The sequence below is a fragment of the Lupinus angustifolius genome, unplaced genomic scaffold (assembly GCF_001865875.1).
Source record: "Lupinus angustifolius cultivar Tanjil unplaced genomic scaffold, LupAngTanjil_v1.0 Scaffold_11_58, whole genome shotgun sequence".
In the NCBI taxonomy this organism is placed as follows: Eukaryota; Viridiplantae; Streptophyta; class Magnoliopsida; order Fabales; family Fabaceae; genus Lupinus; species Lupinus angustifolius.
In genome coordinates, this window is record NW_017718553.1 from 2,387 (window position 1) to 11,458 (window position 9,072).

The window sequence follows — 9,072 nt, forward strand, 5'->3', positions numbered from 1 at the left end:
GCAAGACATAACCTACTAGTTTTTTTAAGCAGCTTCGACTTTCACAAACTCATCATGTTTTTAATTTTTTCCATCAACAGATTAAACACAGATATGCAAACTCCATTGAATAAGTGGAATTCCCAGATAATTACCAAGACTAGACACAACATACATCTCATAAATTGTCATGAAATTGTTTGTCCTCCTAATGAAAACAACTTTGGAGTACATGAACTTGGACTTATCTAAGTTCACAACACCTAGAGATTAATTAAAGCTTAAAAGTAAAAGTAAGTGTGATATGTATGTAATAATTATCATTATTATAAAAAATTCATATATTGTTGCTGAAAACATTTTTTTTCTCTTTAAAAATTACACACTATTGATTAATGTTACAAAATTGCTAGTTAAAATTTGCAAAGTTGCTTCACTAAATAAGTCACGTTGCTTTAAACGCTCTGTGTCAACCATGTCTATTGATCTTAAGCTCTCTCGTTCCAATCGTATCTATCACCCTTCAGTAAGTGAATCTCTCTATTTTCTCTCTCTCTCAAACACACTTCGTGTCTTGATAGAATTTTTCAATTTTCAGGAATCTTTGGAAGGAAAAGTCATCATCAAAACTCACTCATCAATTTCTCATTATGGGATTCACATTACTATCAAAGGATCCGTTAATTTGCAGGTAAACCCAATTACCATCTTATTTCATTTCTTAGAGAATTATCCACAAAATGTAAACTTTATGCTAAAAATTATTCCTTTTTGGAAGAATGGTTTGACCCAATTGAGCTGCACGGGATTCTGATTGGGTTTTGCAGTTGTGGTTTATTAATCATGTCTCAATTGTTTGAAGTTCTGATTTTTTTTTTATTTTTAGTTTATTAAATTGATTTTGCTTCCTTGTTGTTTATGAAGGTTCGTGGAGGATCAGCTGGAATTGTTGAGTCGTTCTATGGTGTTATTAAGCCAATCCCTATTCTGTAAGTTTATCTGTTTTTTTGTTTACTTTTGCATCAGCACTGGTTTATTGTATGCCCCCTAGTGAATGAATATCTTAGATTTTGTTATTGAAAAATAGGCAAGGTTCAATGTTTTACATTGCAGTTACGTTAGTGATTGCGGTGATTGCAGCCATTGCGATGTGAATTGCGACCGTTGCGGTGTGAATTATTTTGTTAGTAATTTTTTTTGAATTCTATGCAGTCTGATGCGGTCCAAATGCAGTCACATTATTGTGATTCGGTTTCACACCGCAATTATGGTGTGATGCGGTTGCGGTGGTCACTGTAATTGAATATTGTGGCCGTAACACGTGATGTGGTCTACAATTTGAATATTGTCAAGGTTGAAACCCTGTAGTTAGAAAATCTTATGAAAATTGTATTTATCTTATAATTTAATCACTTTATTATTTATGCTGTTTTATCTCAATATAACACATCTTCTTGTAATGGTAATGCTGGTGCCTTGTGACCTAGAGGTCACTGATTCAAATCCGGGAGACAACCTCTTTGCTTGCAAGGTAAAGTTGCCTGCATATGCTCTCCCCAGAGCCCACTACGCAGGAGCATTGTGCTCTGGCCTGCCCTTCTATAATGTATCATCTTGTACCTGTATCCCAGTTTTCAGAAATTTCGCTGTACTTGTACTACCATGCTCCTTAGTGAATGAGTGACCCATGGTACATTCCCTAGTAAGTTTACGTTTTGTTGACGAGTCTGCAGTTTTGGGATTTAATCTGTTTTCTCCCTGACTACCACTCACTTACAGATCTTTGTACTTGCACTGAGTCAGCTTTCATGAGTGTTGAACTGTACACTGAACATCATTTCAAATCCTTTTCATGGTGAAAATAGTAGTTGTGCCTTTTGCCACTTCATTGTTATGTTTGGCTCATAAGGGTATTTTCTGGTGTTACAAAAAATATATGTTACTTGTTCCTTCAGCAATATTAACAACCAAACCTTTATCCCACTAAGTGGATGTATATTACTTCTTTGGCTTGCAAATGATTCTTATGATTGGCTTGTAAACAGGAATAGGACCATTGAGGTTAAATCTTCTGGAAAGATTGGTTCAGGTACAACGGAGGTAATATTTCAATAATGAATGAAATAGTATCTATTTAAAGCATCTTTATATGGTTTAATCAATTAATTAGAATTAATTCTTTTCTGGTATTTTTTTAGATTAAATCATTTTATTGTATTCCTTTAAGTGTTAAGGCATCAAGTTATATTGAACTATCTCAGTAGGAGTTTATATTTGTGGTGTTTTGTAGACTTGATACCATGAAAGCATCCAAGTAAGAAACTTGAGCTCATAAACAGTATATGATTCTTATAGAGGATGACTATGAAATTCTCTTAAGTCACTTATAGCATCCAAACTGTAAGACATAAGCTTTGAACTAACTTTTTGTGTCATGATTTTACCTATTAAATGTTTGTCTTATCTTTCCTAAATTCATCCTGGTAAACACAATGAAATTTAAATTTGAAGGGGAGGGTTCATGTAATAAAGTGTTATAAGTATGGAAATTACTGTGCCAAGTATGATATCATTTATACGCCTTTTGGAATTATTTTCAATCTTAAGAAGCTGTCTGGTTCATTCTTCATATTTTCTGTCTGTACATATGTTTTGTGTGTGTATACTATTAAGTGGTCAGATATGCTTTCTTAGTATGCTAAAAGTACGATACCATACCCATAAACCAATGGGATCTCATTGTTGAAATAGCATATCTAAATTTGGTTATGTAAGCTATATCTGAACTATGTCTTAACTTGGGCTTTTCTGAAATTCAATTATTTTTTACATACTCAAATAATGTAATGTTCTTGGGGTAGATCTTAGGTACTAAATTTGATGGAATTCTCTATTTAATATCTGGTTTAACCTGTAGGTATGATCTGTTTCCTTGTGTTCATATTCATTACAAGTTTTGCAAACTTTATGGCAGATACCATTTTCGTTGAATCTCAGGAAGCGAGATGAGAATTTAGAGAGGTTTTATGAGACTTACCATGGGGCAAATATAAGTATCCAGGTAATATGTTGTTGGCAACTGATATTTGTGATGATATTGATAGTTTGATACTACTCGTACTATTTATGTTTATCTCTCGTTTTAGAATGAAGTAAAGAGTTTGAATTTGATCATCTATAAATGTATAACTTTCTAGACTCACTAAACACAAGAGTGCCACATCATTGGTAAAACTCAACAAATTGTAAATTGATCAAAATTAAAGCATTTTGTAAATGCATTCTCTTTATTTCATTCTTAAATTTCACATACTTTAGACAGTTAATGATTGATAGCATATCTAGTATTTGGCGACTGCAGATATAACTCGTGGATACTTGCATAAATCATTATCAGCCACCGTGGAGTTCATTGTTGAAAGTGATAAAGGTATAATTTGGTTATGTCAGAAACTTTCTTTTTAATGCAGTTAAGAATGACTAAACTACAAGTGTCTCTTTTATTTGTGGAAAATTTCAGATGATCTTCTACAACGATCACTTTCCCCAGAGATGGTCATCTTTTACATAACCCAAGACACTCAAAGACATCCTCTACTTCCTGAACTAAAATCTGGTGTGTTGATTTATCATCTTAGAGTAGACATGTTATCTCCCATTTCTCCCTATAATACTATTTTTTAGTTTCCAACGAGTAATCTTATTTTGCTTTGAACGGCACATTATTCCTTTGAATCCATCACCAACAGGTATTAGTCTCCCTAAAACAACGTTTTCTTCCAGTTCTTTCAGCCAATCGGTACAACCCTGAAGAGCATATTTAGTTAAAACTCTAGCAATTTCTTGAAAATTCACTTTGGATATGAAACTGATTATTCAGAAATCACTCATGTTTCATTTTAAGCTATTGTTTCATAAATTCACATCTCAGAAGTAGTAATTTTTATTTAATCCGTTCCTTTATATCTTTCTGAAAAAAATTAAATCCCAGGTTATCTATCCTTGGAGAGTATTGAGAAGATATTAACTTATTATATCAACTAAACCCACTAACTACGTCTTCATGGTTATCAGGGAGACAAAATATTAAGGGAGTATGAAAAAAGGGTAATTTGATCGTATTAAATCATATTTCCGTTGTTCGAGGTATTCGATAGCATTGTAGTTCTTGTGCAAAACCTTAAGAGGACAAATATAATGGAACATTGGGGAATTTTCTGTGCCAATATAACTTGCTCATGTTATACGGTTAGACATGGAAAATGAATAGTAGTATCTAATCACCTGCAAGCTCTGCCCTCTACATTGTTGCAAAATATCAATGAAAAGGAAAAACTGGCCATGAGTCTCATGCGATGTTATTATTGAATAGGAGGATTTCGGGTGACTGGAAAAATCTCCACCCAGTGTTCTTTGTCTGGTCCTATTAGTGGTGAGCTGACTGTAGAAGCATCTGCTGTTCCAATTCACTCAATTGACATTCAGTTGTTTCGTGTCGAGTCCATTCTTCTTGGGGAGAAAATTGTGACCGAGACCTCTCTGGTACAAAAAACACAGGCAAGTAGTGATATCAAATTTGTTTGAGACCATTAACTTTACAATAAGCTTTTAATTTTAATTTTGTTTAGCAGATAGCAGATGGAGATGTATGCTGCAATTTGACTCTACCTATCTACGTAATCCCTCCCCGTCTTTTGACTTGTCCAACAACTTTAGCTGGGTATGTGTCCTGATCATTCCTACCAGTGTATTTTCACAAGATTAATGGCACACACCCATATTTGCACCATCAGAGTTGCATCAGTATGTGTTCAAGGGTACATCAACACTTGTTACATAGATCCATGTGTAATTCAATAAGTCTCTAACAAGGTTTTAAGTGGTGGTAGCGGTTGTGGAAATGCATCAGCCACAATTGTGGTCACAATGTTTTTGTAGACACTATCAAACCACTACATTAATGTGGCCTCAGTTGCGGTCATAAACCACAATTTAAAACCCTGCTCTCATGTTTGACTGACTTATGGTATTTTCAACTTTTCAAGATTAGTATTTTTTGCATTGCATAAATGTCTTCCAATAAATGGTTTTACATTTGTAAAACCTCATGGATACTGCATGCCAAATCTTAACACTCCACCTGGAGAGAAAAGACTCGATTGTTATTGTTAGACAGCATGCGGAATCTTATGGCCTCAAAATGTTTTAATTTATTATTATTTCTATGCAGTCCCTTCTCAGTTGAGTTCAAAGTTGCCATTGTTATTAGCTTCCAGTCAGAGCTATCTAAATTGAATAAGAAGGCTGACCCTAGAACTCCAAGACTCTGGGTTAGATTTATCATTTTTTAGTCTTCTCCTTGAAGGATCATTTTGTTGAGATAGTACATACATGTTTTACTTACAATTTGCATTTGAACTTTCAGCTGGCAATGGAAACATTACCACTTGAGTTGGTTAGAACAAAGTAAGATGATGATGACGACGACGACGTATAGGAATGCATCAAACAACTATGCTGGAAATGAATATATATATATGTGCATACAATCATTTCAGATAGGCTTGAGTAGATTGACTTTCAGGTCATGGAATGTTTAACTCAAGCTTTACTCATGCCACTATGAGGATAACATGGCTTTACTCATGCAAACATTTCAACATGATCTATATAACTATATTTGTTTGGTACAAACATTTGGAAACATTTTTAGTCGTTTTACACATGCAGTGTGACAAATATTATGGTCTTTTCCCGTTCATGAATCAATGTTAAAAAAATAGTTCTTTTGTTTACATTGAGTATACATAATAAGGATTTAACATCTCATAAAATAACTCATAATGTGAAATCAAACATTTATTTAAACAAACATTTATTTGTTGTAGTAAGATACAAGACACAAAAGTTCAGGCTCAGAATCCTTGTATGCAAAACAAAAAGACAACCTAATTCCAAAGCCAATTTGACAACATTAACTTCGCTCAATTGAAAACTCAAACAACATGGAATGCTGGTACTTCTCACCAGGTTTAACCACAATAGATGGGAAATTTGACTGGTTTATAGCATTAGGGAACTCCTGTGTCTCAAGACACAACCCAGCATGCTTTTCATAGACAACACTACCTTTTCCCGCAACGCCGTTAACATAATTTGCCGTGTAAAATTGCACACCTGGGGCATTTGTCCACAAGTTTAGCACCCTTGAACTTGATGGATCCCTCACTTTTGCAGCATGTCTCAAACCAGCTTTCTCCTCTCCACAATCAAGCACATAATTGTGATCATATCCTATCCCAACCTCATTGATGGTGTTGCCTATTCTCTTCTCCGAAGTGAAATCGAAAAGGGTTCCCTTCACAGGCATGATTTCACCAGTTGGTACAGAATTCTGATCCACGGGAGTTACATGATTGGCGAGTATCTGAATCGAATGGTCGAGTATGTTCGCTTTGTCGTGGCCAGCTAAGTTCCAATATGTATGCTGAGCTAAGTTGATTATGGTGGGTTTGTCCTTTGGAATTCCTTCCATGTCAAGCCTCAGAGTTGTGCTTGAGGTGAGTGTGTAAGTTGCAGTAACAGTTATATCCCCAGGATAACCTTACATAATAATAGAAAGCATAAATTGGATAAAGATCAAGGTCAAGGAAGAGCAAAAATCAGATAAGAGAATAATCTATACCTTCCTCTCCATCATGACTGTGATACTTCAAAGTAATCGAGGGGGTTTTGCCTTTCGCATATTCAACTACCTCCCATACCTTCTTATCATACCCAACATGTCCACCTAAAATTGAGAGCAGGATAGGATATCAGATAAGAATATCAGCTAAAGAAATCATATTATATAGTTACTAGTTGTAACAATATTCATTAGTAACTTCCCTTGGAAAACAATGATGTTATTTGTACCTCTGGTTAGATGAAGAACATACCAAATGTAAAAATAACATTGTTGTTTTCAAAACTTGAGATTTGATGTTTCTTCAATATCTATAATTCTCAGATGGTGTGTCAATTCTTGAGAATAACTAGATAATTATGTATGGTGACAAATTCTTACTTTGCAGTTATTTTGAAAATCGATCTTTGATGGAATGGAAGAGATAGACACATAAATATGTTAATGTTAAAATCATAGGTAGCAACCATATAATATGACTCTATATGTTTCATTTCATGAATTCATGAACATACTACACATGTTTAGCAGAACATGAAGATTAAGCAAAAAGTAGAATGAATACCATGGAGACTGTTTGGAGGATTGTTGAGAGGCAAAGAATATTCAACCGCATCTAGTGTAAACTTTCCATCCTTTATTCGATTTGCAACTCGACCCACAATGCAGCCAAAATAAGGAGAAAGACCTTTCTGCTTCCAACCAACATAAACTTAGAAAATCAACCATCAGAGTTAAACTGAAAACTTCACACACATATATGATATATATATATATATAGCCAGAATTTTGCCAAATTAATCTGACATTATATTTAACCTTTTGATCAATACCCCACTTTCACTTATCTTCCTAGAATTGTAGTAACTTCTAGCAAGATATATATACTATGAAGCATGAATGCACCATTTTGGTTCTGTGAATGTGTTCCAGGCAAGTATTTGGCATGACACACTAACAACATCACCCCTTATATAGCTACAACACAGTATAGATACATATTTGGGCATGGCCATTATTCAAGAGGCCACAAACCTTGAAGCTTATAGCATGTTTGGGAAAGTTCTTTTGGTGATCCTGATAGAAGTATGAAAAAGTTCTTTTTATAGAGAGAGAAAATGTCATCTGTTAAGCTAGAAGTTTAATTGAAAAAGAAAAGAAAAGTTTGATTATTTTGAAACCACCCCTATACAGAAATAACCAAAGATGAATGCTGATAATCTGAACAACAATGTTCATACAATTTTTTGTAATTCACTATATTTAAAACATATTTACAAAACAAAGTTGATTTTATCTTAATTAGTTGCTGTTATATAACTCATTCATTATTTTAAATTGCGGTTACGGTTACAATTGTAGTAATAGTTGCGGTTATTGCGACTATGGTCATTGCGATGTGAATTATTATTAAAAAAGTATTTTTGAATTTGATGCAACCTCATGTGGTTTGATAAGGTCCGATGTGGCTTGATGCAATTGAAATGTGGTTCGATACAGTTATGTTACAGCCTGTTGCGGCCCGTTGCAACCACATCATTACGATCCGAAGTCACACTGTATTTACAGTGTGATGCGATTGCGCGGTGATCATTACAACCACAATATTGCGGCTGCGGTGTTGTGAAACTGAATCCATTATTAAATTAATATGTTTGCCACAAGTAATCAAAACATATAAACTATGAGTCTATGCTATCATGAATTACAACTCTTTTTCTTCAAATTTTCAATCATATAATAATATATGACACACCCATGTCCAACAATTTACAGAACATGGTCTGTGCATATGCTCCAAAATAACACAATAAAACCGTAATTTCTCAGAGGCAGGTATTTACAAATGATTGGTATTGTTATGAAAAACAGAACAGAAAATTATAAAGTTAGAACCTTTGAGACGGGATAATCAAAATGAGATAATGTGATTGGTATATTTGTGATTGAATGAAAATAACAAGTACCTGATAAGAATCAAGAGAGTCGAGACCAAGAACAACATCGGATAACACGCCATCTTTGTCGGGTACAGATAAAGAGGTGATAGTGCAGCCCAGATTGGAAACGAGAACTTGCATGGTTCCATTGTTGAGTTCAAAGATCTCTGCTTTCGGATTTGCCATTGCACTGAACTTGATGAGAAGAGAGAGAAAATGCAAAGTGCGATGTGATTGAATTGAATCAGTGGTTTTGTTTTGACTTATGTTAGGTAGTGTGTTGTTGTCAAAGGAGTGAGGAGTGACTGTTATATCAACAGTTATATCTCACTATTATTATATTTTCTCTTCTTATCTTATCCTTTCAATGTTTGTCACCATGATGAACATTTATATTATCTGTGATTAATATTTTAATTACTTCACCTTTATAAGAGTAATAATATAAATTAATAGTGGATATATGAT

The 9,072-nt window shown here is 34.1% G+C and overlaps 2 protein-coding genes across 3 annotated transcripts; one reads left to right on the top strand and one right to left on the bottom strand.

Annotated features, from left to right (window-relative positions):
* The first annotated feature begins 372 nt into the window (after positions 1-372).
* Positions 373-5,728, top strand: LOC109337847 (Down syndrome critical region protein 3 homolog). 2 transcript variants are annotated; one of them, XR_002106487.1, is made up of 12 exons: positions 373-505; positions 578-670; positions 904-968; positions 2,025-2,079; positions 2,954-3,040; positions 3,325-3,409; positions 3,500-3,595; positions 4,352-4,536; positions 4,611-4,699; positions 5,210-5,309; positions 5,405-5,584; positions 5,616-5,728. XR_002106487.1 is itself a non-coding variant. In XM_019574918.1 (11 exons), exons 1-11 carry the CDS (start codon positions 455-457, stop codon positions 5,447-5,449), a joined length of 951 nt encoding a protein of 316 aa, XP_019430463.1. In that variant the 5' UTR covers positions 373-454; the 3' UTR covers positions 5,450-5,669. The 2 variants fall into 2 exon arrangements, 1 of the variants encoding a protein (XP_019430463.1); XM_019574918.1 differs by having other exon boundaries at positions 5,405-5,669.
* A 99-nt stretch (positions 5,729-5,827) lies between these two features.
* LOC109337848 (aldose 1-epimerase-like) lies at positions 5,828-8,867 on the bottom strand. The gene is made up of 4 exons (XM_019574920.1): positions 8,632-8,867; positions 7,230-7,356; positions 6,665-6,769; positions 5,828-6,582 (listed from the first exon to the last, which is right to left on the bottom strand). Exons 1-4 carry the CDS (start codon positions 8,788-8,790, stop codon positions 5,954-5,956), a joined length of 1,020 nt encoding a protein of 339 aa, XP_019430465.1. The 5' UTR covers positions 8,791-8,867; the 3' UTR covers positions 5,828-5,953.
* Positions 8,868-9,072: the final 205 nt, after the last annotated feature.

Coding starts and splice junctions, on each gene's coding strand:
- LOC109337847 (XM_019574918.1), top strand. CDS start 455: ATGTCTATTGATCTTAAGCTCTCTCGTTCCAATCGTATCTATCACCCT. Junction 3,596..4,351: donor ACTTCCTGAACTAAAATCTG/GTGTGTTGATTT, acceptor ATTATTGAATAG/GAGGATTTCGGGTGACTGGA. Junction 4,700..5,209: donor TGTCCAACAACTTTAGCTGG/GTATGTGTCCTG, acceptor ATTTCTATGCAG/TCCCTTCTCAGTTGAGTTCA.
- LOC109337848 (XM_019574920.1), bottom strand. CDS start 8,790: ATGGCAAATCCGAAAGCAGAGATCTTTGAACTCAACAATGGAACCATG. Junction 7,357..8,631: donor ACTCTCTTGATTCTTATCAG/GTACTTGTTATT, acceptor GGTTGGAAGCAG/AAAGGTCTTTCTCCTTATTT. Junction 6,770..7,229: donor TCCTCCAAACAGTCTCCATG/GTATTCATTCTA, acceptor TCTCAATTTTAG/GTGGACATGTTGGGTATGAT.